The sequence below is a fragment of the Chinchilla lanigera genome, unplaced genomic scaffold (assembly GCF_000276665.1).
Source record: "Chinchilla lanigera isolate Chin_1 unplaced genomic scaffold, ChiLan1.0 scaffold00019, whole genome shotgun sequence".
Taxonomy (NCBI): domain Eukaryota; kingdom Metazoa; phylum Chordata; class Mammalia; order Rodentia; family Chinchillidae; genus Chinchilla; species Chinchilla lanigera.
The window spans coordinates 25272521-25291984 of record NW_004955420.1 but is presented as its reverse complement, the minus strand read 5'-3'; the positions used below and the strand labels follow the sequence as shown (position 1 = coordinate 25291984).

At 61.0% G+C, this 19464-nt stretch overlaps 1 protein-coding gene across 1 annotated transcript; it reads left to right on the top strand.

The window, feature by feature from the left end:
- On the top strand, positions 1-17716 carry Pth1r (parathyroid hormone 1 receptor; the record flags this gene model as incomplete). Its single annotated transcript, XM_013513585.1, is given in 14 exon segments — positions 1-125; positions 9855-9957; positions 11044-11178; positions 12559-12669; positions 12757-12875; positions 13043-13137; positions 13482-13668; positions 13995-14148; positions 15362-15422; positions 15619-15685; positions 15940-16034; positions 16465-16606; positions 16680-16721; positions 17196-17716. Coding segments are annotated over 14 exon segments (1773 nt in total). The 3' UTR covers positions 17583-17716.
- Between the last annotated feature and the right edge of the window lie 1748 nt (positions 17717-19464).

Below are 19464 nucleotides of genomic sequence, written 5' to 3'. Positions count from 1 at the left end.
AGCAGGGCCGGCGGCGGCTGCCCCGAGGGACGCGGCCCTAGGCGGCGGCGATGGGGGCCGCCCGGATGGCTCCCGGCCTGGCGCTCCTGCTCTGCTGCCCGGTGCTCAGCTCCGCGTACGCGCTGGTAAGTCGCTCGCCGCGCACGCGGGCCACCCTCGGGACGGTCCCGGCGCGGCTCGGGGCTCCCCCGGGAGGGTCTACGGCCGAGTCTCGGTCCCTCCAGGCATCTGACCTTCGGGTGGTGGCCGCCCTCGCGCCCTGGTTCTCGGTTCCTGCTGCTCTCTTCGGAGTTTCTGGAGTGTCTGTGCCAGATGCCTGGAGCCTCCCAGTTGTGAAACTTGGGTTTGGGGTTCCATGACTGGAAATCTGTGGTTGGGGCTTTCTTACTCGCTGCTGCTATGAGCACACACAGTTTGGGGTGTCGCCTTCGGAGGTGACAGTGTGATCCAGCAGAAAGCCTTGTGTGATCCGGGCTTTGACTCTGGTTGGGGAGTCTCGAAGACTGGGATTTGGGGGCCTCTGCCTTCCTCAAGTCTTGGAAATTCGGCACGCAAAGCGGGGGGGTGGGGGACGGAGGTCAGGACTCCCCAGGCAAGGGAAGAGTTTAGGGCCCCCTCCTGCTGTCCCAAACACTTTCAGACCCACGCGCGCGTGCACCGTGGTGGCCTGCTTTACCCAGGGTGGATGCTGTCTGCCCCGGGAGGTAGGTGTGGTGGGTGTGGAGGGCGAGGTGCACCTCCGCGGGAGACGGGTGCTGGAGGGGCCTCCCGGTGTATGAAGAGATCCCTGGGGAGATGAAGACCGCAGAGTGGCCCAGAAAGCCAGAGACAAACAAAGGGGCGTGGGGATGAGAGCACCCCGGAGCACCAAGACACAAATGCAGAGACCGCAGGGGGAGAGCGCTGGAGACTGCACAGTCTCCTCCTGGGCCGGGGCCTGGGAGTTCCCTGGGGAGCACCAGCCGGTCCTGCCCCGACCCCTACCCCAGGCAGGGTGCGACCCTTGCTCTCAAGAGAGGGCTCTGAGCAGCAGCGGGTCCCAGCACCACCAACAGAGCTGCAGCTGGGAGGCAGGAGCCTGGGGTCCCCCAGCTTTGCCCAGCGCTGTGTGACCTTAGGCTGTCCCTCTGCACACCTCGTTTGTCCCATTTGTAAGAGTGTATCAGAGAAGCATTGGCTAGCATCCCCCCATGAGACTCTGCCCCTCTGCGCACCCCCGTCACCAGTGTCCCCTGTTCTCAGTTCTGGTCCAGCACAGGTCCCAAAGCCTAAGGTCTCTCCCCAAAAGAGGACTTGTAAATAGAGGAGCTAAGCCCTGCGTGAGCCCTGCCTGTGCCCCACCTGGGCACGGTGTGTGCGTGGGGTGGACAGGGCGATGGGGGGGGGCAGGGCGGTGTCCTGGAAGTGCACCCCTGGGCTGATGCGACTCTGGGCCTAGGTGTGGAGTTCGTCGGGGTCTCTGGGGTTGTGTGTCTGAGCCCACGCGTGCGTTCGTGTGAGTTGAAGCTGGGGGTCTGCACGTGCCTTGTGCTGCATGCTGGGCACGCGGGTGTGCATGCGCTGTGAGCGTGCGTGCCCCCAGGTCTGTTGTTTTCTGATTCTTGTTTAACACCTCCGTCCTTGCTCCCTCCCAACACAGTTCTAAGCACTGATCAACACGCACCAGCCAGCTTACTCTTCCCGGGACCGAGCCATGTGCTTCTCCGCTGTTAAATTTTATTTATTTATTTATTTATTTATTTATTTTTGAGCCAGGATCTCATTGAGTTGCCCAGGCTGGGTTAGAACTTGCAGTCGTCCTGCCTCTGTCTCCCAGGGTGCTGAGATTACAGGTGTGTGCCACCATGGCCAGCTGGCCGCATTGTTTTTGGACCCAAATTACACAACCACTGTGATTGTTGTTTATCTCATGCTAACCAAGTGCCAAGCCCTGTGTGTCTCCTCGGGGGATGGCCGGAGTCCCTAGAGCCCCACGCTGCTCTGTATGGAAGCCGAGCTGTGTGCAGAGGGTTGTCCTGCCTAGGCTGAGGGTAGGGTGGCAAGAGGGATGCCAGACAGTCTGGACTTTATTGGGGCAGGGACCGTCGGGATGCAGCCCAAGGGGAGTCCTCCGGGGCCCTGGCTCGCTGGAACCAGCAGGAACGTTTCTGTCCTGATCTGTACTGGTACCCACCAAGCCCACTAGCCTCAGCTGGCCCAGAACCCGTGTGCTCCCTGCCCAGCCGGGCCTGTGACTGACAGTACTCACCTCTTCCGAGACCTGGTGCCTGGGGGTGCCGCGATGAGCTGAAGAACGGGCGCTTGTGCTCGGCCTCAGCTGGTTCTTCCCGCACCTTCAGGGAAGAGGAGGCAGAGGTCCAGAGGGGACGGACCACAGACTCTGGGGAGGAGGCAAAGGGTGGGCTCCCCCCGGGGCAGCGGTGTCTTAAGGACACCCCCAGCACAGAGGCTTGGCTTGCGGCAGCCTCGGATGTTCCTTAGCTGCCCCGGGAAGGTGTCAAGAGGTCTTGAGCAGTGACCGTCCCCAGATTCTGAGCCTGAGTGGGTCACAATTTTTTCTCATCCCCTGTTCACCCAGCCATTGATGGGTATGTGGCAAAGAGGTGGGATTTGAGCCTAGGGCTTCCTGCTCCTGCTCTGAACTCCTTTCTCCAATGCAGAGCAAGAGAGCTGCTTCTGGCAGGAGACCTCAGGGTCTCACTCTGCATTTTTTTTCTGTTTCTTCCTTTTTCTTTTTTAAAAACAAGATCCTTCTGAGTTTTTTAACTTTTATTTTTTTATTTGCAATTTTATAACTCATTCCTGATACGTTCATTCTTACAAAAGAGTCAGCTAATACAGATGAAAGAGAAGAAATCCTCCTTGGTGACATCCAAGCCCTGTCCCCCTTCTCGGTGAAAGCTGTGGGGTTTGTCTGTGTTTTGAGACAGGGTCTCTCTCGCTATGTAGTCCAGGCTGGCCTCAAACGCACAGTGATCCCCCTGCCTCGGCCTTTTGAGTTCTGGGATGACAGGTCTGCTTTAGAGGAAACCACTTTTAAGACACTTTGAGGGTGGGGCATTCTCAGACCTCCTTTCCTGTTTATAAGTGGTGCCATTCTGGACAAGGCAAGGAGATGATGGCTTTGTTCTGTTGTGTTCCGTTTATTTCCCTGGTTGGTGTAAAATAGTCTCAGTGTTTTGCTTAGAGGTCCATCTTGGACACCTGCATGCCAATATATACATTTACCTTTTTAAATGCTGCATAGTATTCCAATATGGGAGCTTCATAAAGCATTCCTCAGAACATACATTAGATTGTTTCTACATCGTTGTTCTCTGCTTATAAGTGCACTCGTGTGCGTGTGAGAGAAGGTTCTAGGCAGTGGCACGGAAGCTCCTTGAAATGCCCTCTTGTGTCCCCATGTGACTATTTCCCTGTAGGATATTTCTAGATTTCGTCTTTGCTGGGTCTGAGAGCATGCACATTTCTTATTTTAATAGGTCTGGACAAATAGCCCTCTAAAAAGCTTTTGCCGGTTCAAACTCACCAGGACTGACAGGGAGGGCCTCTCCCCAGCCCGCTCGATCTCTCCTAGGATTGGCGGGGAGGGGTTCTTTGTTCCACTCTGCATCCTGATAAGAGAACAGTGGCAACTCTTTCCTGGTAATGTACCAATGAGCAATGATTTTTGGACTTCATGCTTATTTATTATCCACCTTCTCAGACAGCCTGCTCCAAGCCACTGCTCATCTTCCTATGGGTTATTTATCCTGCGCGTATTGATTTGTCGAGGCTTTTTATATCACCTGCCCTTAAACACATCCTCCCCTCCTCCCCACCCCGGTGCCCAGCACTGCCCAGCCCTCCCGGGACTTCGGTTTTCTTCGGAATGTTTTAATGAGGCGTCAAGCGGCCTCCCCCAGATTCCTGTCGTGGGCCTTCTGGGGACACTCCCTGGTTGTCCAGCCGCCACATCAGGAAGGGAGCTATTTCAGAGAGAGAGAGGGAGAAAGGAGGGGGCAACCAGAAAAAATAAAAGGTAGGGTGGGGCTTCTGCAGCCCCCCAGAATCGTCCGCAGATGGTGGCGTAGCTGGAGAGGAAGCAAAGTTGCTCAGCTCCGTAGAGGCACTGGGGACCTCCTAAGCCCTAGGAAGTCCAGCTCTGGGCTTGTGTCGGAGGCGAGACCCGAGGACCCTGCTTTGCCCACCAGCCGTGCTCAGAAGGCCCTGCATCCTCCATCCTCCATCCTCCTGGCCCAGCTTGGCTGCGTGTGAAGATCCACCCGTCCCAGCAGCCAGCTCCGCATCCCCGCTCCGTCCCGCTGCCTGCCCCCGCGGCAGCCACGCTGGCTGGCTGCGATGAGAGGCGTCACAGTGCCTGCCGGCCCGAAGACAGACAGCCTGTTCAGGAAGGCCTGGCGAGGGGGAGGAGAAGTCAGCACTTGTCAGCGGTGGCGGACAGGAGCCCGGCCCAGCCTGCTCGGGCCAGACAGACAGACAGAGGGCAGCAAGGGGCGAGGGAAGAGCCCTGGCCAGCTGGCACACAGTCGCCATGGGGTGCCAGCGCAGGTCCCAGGAGTGGAACCTGAAGGTGGGGTGCAGGAAGGCCATGAGGTCACAGGCGCGTCTCCTGTTAGCAAGGTTTGTCCTGGCTTTGCGGGAACCGTGCACCACCTTGCTATGGACACCAGTGCCCAACTCTCCTCTGCTAGCTGGAGCTGGAGATCAGCCACCATCCCAACACACTGCCCCGTCCCGGAGGTGAAGACTTCGGTGCAGGTTGCAGAGACACTTGCTTGGTGCAGCAAAGGACTCTGGGAAATGACATTGCCGCTGGCACCGTGGGCCTGTGTGGCTGGGAACTTCGGCTTTTTTCCCCTTTTCGCAGGGGCTGCTGCTCCTCTCCATTCCTGGCCCTCCTCTTTCTAACTGCCCCTTGGCCTCAGTGTCCCCTTTTGTATATTGGGGGATGTGGTGGGAGGGGGGAATTCCAGCAAGTCTGGGGTCACCAGCAGCAGATAAAGAACTTGCAGAGGGGAAGGGAGTGAGGGGCGTGGACCCGCTCTGTCCCACACGATCGTCAGCCACGGTTCGCGTGCCAGCTCACCGCCTTCGTGCCAGCTCCTTCGCCGTGACCAGGCCATCCCAGCTCCCACCACCCCTTGCTCTGCGGGGTCCCTGGGAGCTGAGTTAGGGGACAGCCCCTGGGGACAGGCGTGGGTAGGAAGAGGAGGGCCGGGAGCAGATGGCTTCTCTTCTTTTCGGCTCTGAACTAAGGAAGTAACAAAACGTAACTGGGTGTCTCGACCACAGACACTCTCTCCCGGGGATGACAGCTTCTGTGTTTGTTCCTGCGCCTGCCTGGAGCCCCGCGAATGCCAACTCGATGTTCCAAGCTGCCTGCCACCCTGCTCTGCCAGCTCAGGGCTGAGGTCGGCCGTGTTGCCCGCGTGTGTGTGCGTGCGTGCTGCAGGACCGAGGACAGTCCTATGACAGCTGGGTCCTAGGGCGTCACAGCCCTAATCTGAGACCACGGAGGACCGGGGGGCTGCAGGGTACCTGGGGGTAGCACTGGGTGGCCCTGTCAGCAGTGGGTTTGGACAAAGTGACGCCTGGCCGGGAGCCAGCCCCAGCCCTCCAGGCCTCATCTGAGGCCCCAGATGTGCAGACTGATCTCAGTGGCTGCTGATCCAACTCCTCTGCGCCCTGGAGTGAGGCCAAGCCGAAGGCACGGGGGAGAAGGGTTGCAGGAGTGGGGATGACAGGGAGGGGCTGCCCCCTGGAGTGGGGGGCATCTCTCCCTTATCCCTGGGAAGAAACCCTCCTTACTCAGGATGCAGGCAGCGGAGGGGCCCATGGCCCCCAAGCACAGATTTGGGGGACCTGGCAGGACCCTAAATCCTAGCAAGTCCTAGGCAGATCCATGGAGTCACTGGGATGTCCTTCACCCTGAAAGCATTGTACCCTCCTACTTCCTGCCCCCAGCTCTCCCCGAGGTCCCCCAAGCCATCTCCCCTTTGCTGTAACCCCTAGACTCTGTCATCTACCCAGTCTACCCGTCTCCCAGGAGTAGACCCTGAAGGTGGGGTGCAGAAGGCGTGTCTCCTCTTAGCCAGGTATGTCCTGGCTTTGCTGGAACCATGCACCACCTTGCTCCAGACACCAGCACCCGACTCTCCTCTGCCAGCTAGAGCTGGGGACCAGCCAGCACCCCAACATACTGCCCCCATCCCCGCTAGATGAAGACCTTGGTGCAGCTGCAGGTAGCCCCTACAGAGGGGCCCTGGTCTGGAGCACCGGCAGGCATGGAGGGGCAGGGGCCAGGAGGGATGGCTGTCAGGTCCTGCACTGGTGATAGCAGAGCCCTGTCCCCCAGGGAACCTTGAAGCCAAAGCCACAGAGCTGGTGGACGGTGGGCATGGGATTTGTGCTCTAGGCTCCCTGGAGAAGCAGAAAGTGTGAGTGAGGAAGAGGGGAGGTGTCCAGGAGGGGCTCTGAGGCTTAGAGCTGGGGTGACCCCTTCTCCTTGGGACCATGCTTTCCTACCTCTCACCTGCATTCGTCCTGAAGCCCAGGGAAACCAGGCACCATAGTGCATGCCTCTAATCTCAGCACTCTGGAAGGCTGAGGCAGGATTGCCAATTTGAGTCCAGCCTGGGCACTTAATGATTTGAGATCCTGCCTCAAAATAAAAACTGAAGGGCTGGGGATGTAGCTCGGTGCAGAGGCCCTGGATTCAATCCCTAGTGTTGCAAACCAAAATGAAATATAATAATAAATAAAGCCCAGGGAGACCAGAAGCAAGGCCACCATCCCTGTGGATGAGTGAAGAAGTTGGGGCCCCAGGGGGTGCTGGGAGCACATAGCCTGCCCCTTCCTGGCCGTGGGGAGAGTAGGGGGGACCCTCCTGGCCCCGAGGGAGGGGGTGTTGGTCATTTCTCTACCCACGGCCGCCTGCCTCACTCTGGTCCATCTGCTGTCTTCTGTTCCGGTGTCAGCAAGATGGGGACGGGTGGGCACCGGTCAGGCTTCAAGAGCTTCCAGGAGCTTCGGGAAACGGTGTCCTCTGACTCGGGAGGGGCGCAGGGAGGGCTTGAGGGAAGGAGATGGCAAAGGTGGGGGGCAGTGGTGCTGGCGGGGGCTTCATGGTGGCGATGGCTTGGTGGAATGGTGCCGGCAGGTGTGCCCGCTGTGATGGTGCTGATGGTCACAGCAGTGCTCACGGTGGGACTGGTGTGGCCTGAGGGGTGGCGGGGGTGCTGGCGCCGATGGCCTTCCTGGTGGTTGTGCTGGGGATGGCAGCTGTCGCTGGAGGCGTTAGTCACAGCCATGGACCGCCAGTGAAATGGGGGCTGCAACCAGGTGGGGAGGGCAGGGATCCCCAGTGTCGGGGACAAGGAGACTCGGGTTAGTCTTGGCGGCCCCAAACCTGGCAAGTCAAGGCATCCTCCTTCAGCCCGTCAGGCTGCCCAGCCATCTCCGTGGGCTGTGGTGGGAGGCAGGGGAGGATGAGTTGAGGGGCTGCTGGTCAGTACGTGGGACGCCGCTCCGCGGGGTCCTGTAGGTGCCAGGTCCAGCTGAGATCACGGAGGATCACAGACTGGCGGGTGTGAACATTAAGCATGCCGCATGCTTTCAGGAGCAGACACGGGACTGTGCCCACAGACATGTCCGAGCATGCATGCATATGCATGTGCACGCGTGCGCGCACACATACACGCACGAGGTGTGATGAGAGTCACAGTGAATGTTATAAATATTTATTACAGTGAAAGATAAATTCCTTTCAAAATCCTCCCCTCACTTCAGACATGCTTAGCCCACCCTTCTTGCCACAGTCTGAAGCAGTTCCGGAGCCCTCTTTTCTGAGGGCCTTTAAAAAGCGTGATCAGAAATACCGTGAGTGCCCCTGCTGAGTGCCATCTGATGGACACGCGGGCTCGTAAAAACAGGATTCTGTGGAAAAACACGGATCTGGCACCATGAGACCTCTGGCTCGTCCTAAAGTCAAAATGGCCATGAAGGGGAACTGCTTTGAATTGATTCAGGACACTGAGGCTGCCGCAACAGCGAAACTAAAGACGGAGGACTGCAGGACTGCTTCAGGAAGTGGCGGGGACCGCGGGGTGATCCTGTTGGAAGTGAGGGGGAGCATTTTGAGGGGGATTCAGGACAGTGTGCCTTGTGCTGCAATAATGTTCTAAATGTAAGTGGGCACTGTATTTTCCGACCATGCCACTCACGTGCGTTCACAAGCACGCTGGGCTCCAGGCCCCAGTTTTCTTGCCGGAGGGCGCCCACGTGGGAATCCCCGGGAGGGCACACAGCCGCTGAGCGTGTGCGTGGCCACGCGCATGCGCAGACACAAGCACACGCACGCACGCACGTCCCTCGCTAAGTGAAACCAGCAGAGCCGCCTCGAGCCAGTTGGAGACTCCTTGGCCTGGGAGCCCTCGCTGCTGCCGCCAAGAGACGCGGTCAATTAACTTCTCCTGCAACCGGGCTCCCTGGTCGGCCGGGCCGCCGCCCTCCCTGCCGCCTCCTTCCTCCCTGTCTCCAGCGGCATGCGGACTGTGCTCTGCGGTGTCCAGCAGGGGCCGTGGTCCTGCGCTGGGGTCTGAGGGCACATGGCCCTACCTTGGGAGGGGCGTCCGGGGCATCCCTGGGTCTCGGGATGCACGCATCCCTGTGGGTCCCTCCCTGTCCTCCCCGAGTCCCTGTCCCGGCAGGGGAGGACAGCCACTGCAGTGCTGGGCTGCTGCCTGCGGGCTCAGCCCCTCTCCCTCCTGAGCTGCCGCCTGGGCCAAGCCCTCACCCCCCACGGTGCTGCCTTTCCTTCCTTGCAATGAGTGCGGGCAGGGCGATTCCCAGTGGGAGTACAGGGTCGAGGGGTGAAAGAAGAATATTCGCACCAGGTGTCACACGCCTGTAATCCCAGCACTGGGGTAGCTGAGGCAGGAAGATCACTTAAGTTCGAGGCCAGCCTGGATTCCATAGTGAGACCCTGCCTCAGAAAAATAAGAAAGAGAAGGTGGTTCCTGCCGGAAAACAGCAGGCACAAAGGCCTGTGGCTGAGGGGGGCTCGAGGCGGGAGGCAGGGAGCTTCAGGGGTGCCACGCTGCCCAGCCCCAGCAGCTTCCCAGCAGCTCTTGATCGGGTCACTCTAAAGAGACTCTAGGCGAGGAGGCCAAGGTGCCCAGCCTTCCCTGGGAAAAGTGCTGACGGGGATCCCGGACTGGGTGGAGACCGGTGACTCCCCTTGTCCAGGGCCGGCTGGGCTCGTCTCCCTGGGGTCCAGCCCTTCTCCCGCATCCCATCCAGGCCGGGCCCCCAGCAGTCAGTCCTGTGAGGACTCACTCTGGGACATTCCATGCATTCCCGTGTGCCCCAAGGGAGCAGACCGGACAGAGAATGTGGCCCAGGGTCCAGGGTTACTGGTGGACAGGGAGGGGACAGTGCCGTGGTCTCCCATCTGATGAGCAGGCTCTCTCGGGTGCCACAGCTTCCCATCTGTAAAGTGGGAGCTCCAAGCCGGGAACATTGTGCACACTTGTGATCCCAGCAGGGAGAGGTTGAGGCAGGAGGACTGCCAGCCTGGGCAACTTAACTTAATGAGACCCTGTCTCAAAATAAAAAATAAAAAGGACTGAGGATGTAGCTCAGTGAGAAGATCCTGGGTTCGATTCCCAGTACCCCAGAAAAAGAGAAGAGAAAATAAGTTACATAAGCGGATCTCCCAGGTGCAGCCCACTTTCTGCGTTCCCCAGAGGGAGGACCTTTGCAGAAGGGAGTCCTTAGGAGGGTCAGGCCCAAGTACCCAAACTTGGCCCGGCGGTCTCCTGCTGCCTGCAGTGTGACCTTTGCCTGTGCAGGTAGATGCAGATGACGTCTTCACCAAAGAGGAACAGATCTACCTGCTGCATCGAGCCCAGGCCCAGTGCGACAAGCTGCTCAAGGAAGTCCTGCGGACGGCAGGTGGGTGGGGCTAAACGAGGTGGGCGGGGCAGGTGAGGCTGAAGGGCCTCAAGGAGCCTGGCAGGAGTGGGCCCAATAGAGGGGACTGTGGGAAGTGGGCACCGGAAATAGGGTGGGTAGACAAGAGCGCAATCAGCTAGGTCCTGTGCTCAGGCCCCTGTGCTGCCCCTCATGCCAGTCGTCAAACCCTCAGACACCTTCACCTCCTTGCACATCCTTAGAAGACAGACTGGGAGGGGACGGAAGAGCCAGGACCGTCCCAGAGGTGCATGTAGGGTGGTTGGAAGGCCACACTGCCCCAAGGCAGGCCAGCATCTCTGTCAGCCCAGGGGCCAGGCCCAGCAGCATGGGCTTCCTGAAGGAAGGGCTACCCAAGGCTGGGCCGTAAGGAGGGAGAGGTCTTACATGATGCCATGCAGGCAGGCACAGTGACAAACCCTATAATCTCAGCTACATGGGAAGCTGAGGCAGGAGGATCACAAGTTTGTTGTGAGCCTGGGCAACTTAATGAAAATTAAAATTTAAGAAGGCTTGGGGCATAGCCCCATAGTAAGTGCTTGCCTAGCCATGCTTGGCCCTGGGTTAGACACCCACTATTATGAGGGGGAAAAAAGGCCACCTGAGCGTCTGTCTGTGGGGTTGGATGGAGAGTGGTGGGGACAGAGGGACAAGGGTGTGGTCGTTGCCATGGGAACTGTAAGGGGAGGGGCAGCACCAGCCTGACTCCGCCTGGGGCAGGTCTCTCTCCCTGTCCTCCCTGAGTCCCTGTCCTGGCAGGGGAGATGGGGTCTCGTGACATCCGTCCAGGCCTTGGTATCTGTTTGGTGACTCTCCCGACCCGAAGCCCCCAGGCCCTGACTGCCCGACCTCCCAGCGCAGATGCACACCACACCTGCGCTCGCTCTAGCACATCCTCTGCCCCCTCACTCTCCACCTGCCAAGCACCTGACCTTCTGTGAAGCACATCCTTGCCCTGGTCTCTGGGCAGGGGACAGACTCCATGGTCCAAGGAGGTGTCTGAAACTGGGATCCACCCAGCTCTGCTTCCGCAGCCCCTGACAGCCGCAAATGCCCTGATTTCTGCAGCCAACATAATGGAATCAGACAAGGGATGGACCTCCGCATCCACATCTGGGAAGCCCAAGAAAGAGAAAGTGTCTTCGAAGCTCTACCCCGAGTCCAAGGAGGACAAGGAGGTGTCCGCTGGCAGCAGGCTCCGAGGTACGTCAGCTCCCAGCATCCTTCTGAGTCACCTGTCCCCATCGGTCGTGAGTTCCTGTGGAAAGGAAGGGGCCACAGCCGCTTCCCCAAGAAGCAGGGCAGGGGCTGGGAAGAGACAGCCTGGCATGCAGAGAGGCAGGCACACGGGAAGGGACCTGTACAGCCACGTGGAGAGAAAGAGAACAGAATGCTGGGAGACGGGGGCAGGGAGAGAAGTGGGGAGACACAAAATCAGACAGAGGGGGCCGGGAGGCACAGTCTGACGGTCTGGGGCTGGCGGAGGAGGTATAGGGTGACACACAGTGGGGAGGGTCACATGACAGAGTAAGATAGTAGGGCAGCCACAGAGGGGCGGGCCCAGGACAGTGGGACAGGAGGGGAGAAGAGGAGGGGCTGATCATCCCTCAGGGAGGTGAGCAGAGACTTAACACAGCCCAAGCTGTGGCCACAGGGCCGGTTAGAACCGGCCGGGTGGGCAGCGGATTCCAGATGGGCCACATCTGGGAGTCTGTGGTCACCCTGTGGCTCCCTGGGGACCAGAGGGAATTGTGAGCCTGGCCGGGTGGGGTTGAGAATATGGCGCCCAGGACAGAGAGCCTTTCACCAAGCTGGGCGGGTGCGGCCGTCAAGGCAGCCGTCCAGGGAGGCTGGAGAGTCCTGTGGTTGGAGGACAACTGCAGTGCCTGCAGCGGGGGAGGGGGGACTGATGGCGTGCAGGCGCAGAGCGTGGACTGTGCAGGGCCCGGGGACCCTCTAGGCTCACTCAGCATCTCTGCAGTGAGCCTGGGGACCTGAAATGGGGCGAGTCACGCTGCTTTGGGATGTCACCATTGGTCAGCACTTAGCTTTGGGGGATTATATCCCCCGTGAGTGGTCTGGGAGTCTCCTGCCAGGCCTCAGGGTGACCTTAGAAGTGGGCAGAAGTACAGGTCAAGCCCAGCTTCCAAATGAGGAAACGGAAATACAGAGCAGCAGCACCGGTGTAAGGTCAGGAGCCCTCCAGCAGTCCAGCAGGCAGTAGAAGTGAGACTTCTGCCTGCTGTCCATGGCCCTTGGAGAAGATCCTTAGGGAGCCACCCCTCCGAGGGAATATGCGCACCGAGACACTGGAAGCCAGACCAGGGACAGAGAGGAGAGTGGCCTGGCTGAGGGCTGTCACCCATTTCTCTTGGTCTTCTCCAGACCACCTGGAAGATGGGGCCAGGGCCAGTACCTGTTGGGCCAGGTGGCTTCAGGCACAGCAGGAAGTCAGGGCCCAGTACACCCTCCCTGGAATGCTCCTGCTTGACGCTGGCAGGCCTGGGCTGCACTTGTCCCAGGTCTTGCGGGGATCTGATGGTCCCTTGGTGTCCCCTACCCTGTCTGTCTGTCTCGGCACAGGCCGACCCTGCCTGCCCGAGTGGGACTACATCGTGTGCTGGCCGCTGGGGGCTCCGGGTGAGGTGGTGGCTGTGCCCTGTCCTGACTACATTTACGACTTCAATCACAAAGGTAAGGCTGGCGCCCCAGGTGGTTCCCAGGGTGCTGGGCTTGGATCTCAGGGTCCTCTGTCCTCCCTGACCCTCCTGTGACCTACAGGCCACGCTTACCGACGCTGCGACCGCAACGGCAGCTGGGAGGTGGTACCCGGGCACAATCGCACGTGGGCCAACTACACCGAATGCCTCAAGTTCCTGACCAACGAGACTCGGGAGCGGGTGCGAGCCCTTCCCTCCCCAGCCCGACAGCAGGAAGGCGGCCTCCACCCCATAAGTGACCCTCACTCAGCCTCCTCCAGCGGACTGAGCCGGGGCCTAACCCTTAACGCGAGCTCACCTCATGAGTCCCAGCTGTCTGACCTGACGGTGTCTCTCCTCCTGCACAGGAGGTGTTTGACCGCCTGGGCATGATCTACACCGTGGGCTACTCCATGTCGCTGGCCTCCCTCACAGTGGCTGTGCTCATCCTGGCCTACTTTAGGTGGGTGGGGGAAGGGGCGGGGCATGTGATATGGGCGTGGTGGGGCGAGGGGGGGAAGTGGGCGTGGTCTGGTGAGGGCAACAGGCCTGTGGGGCCGGTGAGTGTGGGTTGGGCGAGGTTTTGGTGGGCGTGGCGAGAGTTTGGGGCCGCATGGGATGTAGGGAAGAATAGTTGTTGGGTGGGGGGTGATATGTGGGCGTGGTTTGGCCCAGAGCAGTGGTGCCTTGGAAGGTTGGAGTGACTCAGAAGTGGGCGTGGTGTGGGCGTGGCCAGGGCTTGCACCTACCCGTGTAAAGTGTCTTGTCCACCGCGCCCCTACCTGCGGTGACGTCACATGCTCGCAGGCGGCTCCACTGCACGCGCAACTACATCCACATGCACATGTTCCTGTCCTTCATGCTGCGCGCCGCCAGCATCTTCGTGAAGGATGCGGTGCTGTACTCTGGCTTCACGCTGGACGAGGCGGAGCGCCTCACCGAGCAGGAGCTGCATGTCCTGGCCCAAGCACCACCACCGCCCGCCGCTGGCTACGTGAGTGCCCAACCCAGCCACCTCGCCTGCACGCCCTGTGCCTGCGTGTCTAGTCATCCCCGCTACCACCTTCCCTTCAGATCCCAAGCCTCAGCTCTGCTCCCAACCCTGCTGCCCAGGGCCTCGTGTCTCCGTGCTCCTGCCACCCGGGGCCCCTAGCCACTCCTTGCTCGGTGGCATCTCCTGTCCTAGGGTTCCCATGGGCCCACCCCACCCCCTTGCTCGAAGGCACCTTCTGCCCCATGCTTGCTCTGCCCTCTTGCCTGCCCAGCCCTGATGTCCCCAGCTAAGGCCCTGCTCCCTGGCTAACGTAGCTGATCTCCTAGGTGGGCTGCCGGGTGGCGGTGACCTTCTTCCTTTACTTCCTGGCCACCAACTACTACTGGATTCTGGTGGAAGGGCTCTACCTGCATAGCCTGATCTTCATGGCCTTCTTCTCTGAGAAGAAGTACCTGTGGGGCTTCACAGTCTTCGGCTGGGGTACGCCGGCCAGGCCCGGTGGGAAGGGAGAGGGACAGCCTGTCCTGTCCCCTGGCTGGGGGCTCACCTGGTGTCAGCTGGCCTGAGCTTTCTGCTCACCTGGGGTCAGAGTCACCCTGGTGAGGCACACCGAGAGGGAGAGAGAAACGCTGAGGGCCAGGTTCTGCTTGGGATCGGAGTGGAGTTTGGCGTCAGAGTCAGCCTGGGGCTCGCTGGAGTCTGGGCCTTGTCTGCCTGAGCCCCGTGGGCCAGGCCAGCGCCTGTCACGCTGCCTGGCCCCTCGCCCTTCTGGGCCTCGGCAGCCGCTCTGGAGAATGGGTTTCCAGGTCTCCGCACGCCTCCCAGCCCCAGCCCCCCACGGGCCCTGGGATCTGGTTACCGATAATTGCCCGTTATTGTTGGCGGCTCAGGAGCTTGGCTGGGCTCCTGGGCGACTGGCCAGGCTGCAGAGGAGTGGGTCGGGTGGCTGCAGCCCTCTCACGTTCAGCACCCAGAGGCCCTCGGGTCATAGCCTTCCTGCCTCCTGGCACACACCCGCCCCTGCCCGATCTCCCCAGGGGCAACTCCCAGAGCTGGGGACACCTGGCCTCTTCCCAGGAGCTGGCACAGGCGCTGGGGCCTCAAGGTGCCTGGGTGGTAACGTGAGGACCAGGAAGTACACGGGTGCCGTGGCCCAGGAATGTCACAGGTCTTTCCCACCATAGACCAGGGTCACACCCTGTCCAAGGGTGTACCGGACCCAGAAGGGGGGCCTCCCTTCCCAGAGGCAAAGCTTGCTCGAACGCACTGTGAGGCAGCTGAGCTGGCCCAGGCCGGGATGCTTGGGGCTCCCTGTGACCTCTAGCCTAGGAGGACGCCCTTTATCCCAGCCAGCCTCACCCAGGAGGGCTGGGCATCGTAAGGGGAGAGAAAAGTTCCGTTCATGGGCTTCCTCTGTGTGCAGGGCGGTGAGCTTCTGGGAAGGGGGGAGCAACTGGCTGAGCGTGGGCAGGCGGGTAGCACCTGGTTATTTCACCGTGTGCCCAGCAGGCAAGCCGCATGGGAGACAGGAGCAGGTGGGGTGCCAAGGTCTGCAGTCCCCAGGGGAAGTTGTTAGGCAGCGCATGTGGGATTTGGCTCCGTCTCGAGCCACCCGTGTGCCAAAGGTGAGGCCCGGGTGGTGAGGAAGGAAGCCAGCCATCAGCCCCTCATACCATGCCCTCTGTGCCCACAGGTCTGCCCGCCATCTTCGTGGCTGTGTGGGTCAGTGTCAGAGCCACGCTGGCCAACACTGGGTAGGTCCAGCTGGAGAAGGGCCCTGGGTGCCCACACAGGCCAGAAACACCCTTGGCACTGAGTGGCCCCCGATTCCAACCAGGAGCCCTTGGGGCACAGGGGCCTGTGAGGGTGGCTTTCGGTCTGGCCGTACACGACACCCCCACCCCGTCCAGGTAAGGAGGGGCTGGGTGCTGATGCCTCAACCTCCCCCAGGTGCTGGGACTTGAGCTCCGGGCACAAGAAGTGGATCATCCAGGTGCCCATCCTGGCCTCCGTTGTGGTGAGCAGGGGTGGGTGGCAGCGTGGGTGCGGGCCCCAGGGACACCACTGACAAGGATGTAAGGGGGCTTCTCTGGACCTCGGGGATCAGAGCCCCAAAGGCCTGACGACCAGTGAGCGCTCCACCCAGTCCAGACAGGGAAGCACGGCCACCTAGAGACGAAGCGGCAGAGCCTGTGGAAGGATGTGGGTGGCAGAGCCCCTGCCCCACGCTGTGAGGCGCAACCTCCAGATGCTATCTCCCTCCCCCTGCAGCTCAACTTCATCCTCTTCATCAACATCATCCGGGTGCTGGCCACCAAGCTGCGGGAGACCAACGCAGGCCGATGCGACACTCGGCAGCAGTACCGGTGAGCTCGCACACCGTGTCTCAGCTCCTTGGAGTGGGTGTGGACTTCAGGGTCTCTGATGGCCGGCACCTCATACACAAGGGGAGGAGGGCGCTGACACCAGCGGAGTCCCCCAGGGCCCACCTGGCATCCCCTGTACCAGAGTTGGAGACTTTGAGGGTGGGACAAAGGCTTCCCCACAAAGAGCTCGTAGCAGGGAGGGCCAGTGAGGACCAGCAGGTGCAGAGGGCCTGGGGACAGGGGGACAGACTCGTGACTGGGGGATACCTCTCAGAACCAGGGAGCCTCGTGGTGGCCATCGGGGTGGGCTGGGTCATCCTTTCCCCGTGGCCAGTGCCGCTGGCCCCGCGGGTGTCTCTGGAGCCTGGACCGGCAGGGTGGCCGTGCTTGCTGAGATGGGTCACACCTGACCTGCCTGCCCTGTCGCCAGGAAGCTGCTCAAGTCCACGCTGGTACTCATGCCGCTCTTCGGCGTCCACTACACCGTCTTCATGGCCTTGCCCTACACCGAGGTCTCAGGGACTCTCTGGCAGATCCAGATGCACTACGAGATGCTCTTCAACTCCTTCCAGGTGCGGCGCTGGCCCTGGGCCCGGGAGGACAGGGCGCAGGCGTGGCCCTGACCCCACGCGCCTCTCTCCACAGGGATTTTTTGTCGCCATCATATATTGTTTCTGCAACGGTGAGGTAAGCAGCGGGCAGCGCTGGGGCAGGCGATGCGACGAGGTAGGGCCAGCTCTTCCGCTTGTCCCTCTGCCCTTTCTGCCCATTCTTTGTTCCTCTCAACTACCCAGGGGTGTTCCAAGGCAGAAACGGGTCTTCTTGGAAGACTGAGGCCCAGGGCGTGCTGGGGTCTGGGGACTCTGGTCTCTAGCCCGGCTGAGCGTCTTCCCAGCCCCTTGCGTGAATCCTCCAACCCAGACCGAGGGCACAGCCATCCCCGGGCCACTGAAGACTTGTGGGGTCTGGGCGGCCAGTTGCCTGCCACGGGGCAGCATCTGAGGGTGGAGGCATTGGGCTTGGCCGTGCAGTTGTCCAGTGATGAGTCATTCAGTGCTGCAGGGGCATTGCAGGGGTAGGGACAGGACACTGTTGGAGCTGGGGGCACCGTGGCAGAGGGGCCAAGGGCAGAACTGACTGGTACCTTCCTGCCACCCCCAGGTACAGGCTGAGATCAAGAAATCCTGGAGCCGCTGGACACTGGCACTGGACTTTAAGCGCAAGGCACGCAGCGGGAGCAGCAGCTACAGCTACGGCCCAATGGTGTCTCACACGAGTGTGACCAACGTCGGCCCCCGAGGGGGACTCGGCCTGCCCCTCAGCCCCCGCCTGCTCCCTGCTGCCACCACCAATGGCCACTGCCAGCTCCCTGGCCACACCAAGCCAGGGCCCCCAATGCCTGAGACGATGGAGGCTACAAGGGCCGCCACGGCCGCCCCCAAGGACAATGGGTTCCTCCGCGGCTCCTGCTCAGGCCTGGATGAGGAGGCCTCGGGGCCGGAGCGGCCGCGCCCACTGCTGCAGGAAGAGTGGGAGACGGTCATGTGACAGCGCCGGGTGGACCTGTGGGCACAGGCAGCCAGACCAACGAACTGAGTGACCGGCGGTTGGGTGGCTGCCCACTCAGGGCTGGGCCAGGAGGAAAAATGGGAAAAGAGGAAAAAAAAAAAAAGGAAAAGGAAGTGGTGTGTGGCCTCCTGTGGTCTGAACAGGGGTTCACTCCAAGGAGGGAGGGGTCTGGGAGCCACAGAGGGGTTTGGGGGAGCTCACCCAGGAGTCTCATCTCTCAGCAAGGGCAGGGCCTGGAGGCGAGCGGTGGTGCACACCTGTCATCCCAGCGCTCTGGAGGCTGAGGCAGGAGGATCACTGGGAGTTCAAAGCCAGCCTGGGCTACATAGCAAGTCTGTCTCCAAAAAAGGAGACACTGGTGGGGATCCCACAGGAGCCAGCAGACCCTTTGGGAATCTGGTCTGAACCTGTTGTCCTTCTCGACACTGTTGCCACGTCAGCCGTTCACTCTTGTACCCAGGCCCATAGGAGACTGGGCGACTTGGAAGAACTCCTCCTCCTGCGGCCCCAGGATGACAGACCAAAGGCCCGAAGAAAGCTCTTTGGCTGGCTGGTGGCTGCGCAGGGAGCCCTCTGTCCACAGCCTCCAGCTCCCAAAGGGGTGGCAGGGGAGCACCAGGGCCGGCAGGGAGATGGGCTGTGGGGGTCAGGAGTCTGAGGCCACGGCGGTCACCAAGCACCTGCACCTGCCGCCCGCTCACCCTGCTCACCTCCTGCAGCCCACCTGTCCCAGCGTCCCATGGGCCCCTCCAAGCCCAGTCCATCCCGTGGCTGGCCCAGGCTCTGGCTGGAATGCGACCCTTGCCCTTGCTCAGCCCTGCAGACGGCCCTGCCTCTGGGGTTTGCCCAGGCCTCCTTCCCATCCCACCTGAGCCCTGGCTTTTCTCGGTGGACCCTAATCCCGGGGACTCCTCCCACCGCCACATGTCTGTCTGACAGGGCTCGGAACTCACTGCAGCCGCGGTGCAGGTCCTGCCACGCCTGCCATCGGGAGGACCTGGTCCCCCCGGTGCTACGGTGACCTGCAGGGGACAGCAGGGGCAGAGGCCAGGTGTCTGGAAGGCCACGGAGGAGGGGCACACAGCACTCCTGTGGCTACTGGGAGCCGCTGGTGATGGGGAGGGAGAGCAACGAGGTCTGCTAAGGCTTTAGAAGAGTTCCCACCTCGCATGGAGGCCAGAGGGGGCTTCAGGGTGGGAGACGGAGCCGGGCAGGCGGCTGTGCGGGGGATGGGGTTGGGAGGTCAGGAAGGAGCCTGGGGAGGCGCCGTCTCAGAGTCCAGGTGACCCCCAGCCCTGCTCAGCTTCGGGACCTCCAGACACTGGCCTCCAGGGATGTGTCCTGCCCACCTGTTGGCAGGAGTGCCCAGAGTGGGCTGAGCCTTGTGGTCTCATCTCCCACTCACCTAGCACCCTCAGACCATCACTTCTGGGATGGGACCCCTCAGACGCCAGGGCACCATCACTTTATGTGGACCCTACTCCCGGGGCAGGGCTGTGCTCTCCTTCGGATTAACTGGATCATTTATGGGAGGTTTTGTTTTGTTTTGTTTTTTGTCTTCTTAAGACAGGGTCTCGATATGCAGCTCAGGCTGGCCTTGAGCTCACTTTCCAGCCCAGGCTGGTCTCCAGCTCGCATCGATCCTCCTGCCTCAGCCTCCCAAGTGCTGAGATCACAGGCGTGCACCACCACGGCCGGCCTGGGAGGGTTATTTTTTTAATTCTTTCTCTTCCTTGGTTTGGAAGTTCCTACCTCGGGCCAGCGCCGTCCCCTTCAGAGTGGGCACCCCTGCCTGCGACAGGACTGGACCTCTGGACTCTGAGAGGAACCAGGACCGCGTCCTGGCCGGCCTGCACACAGG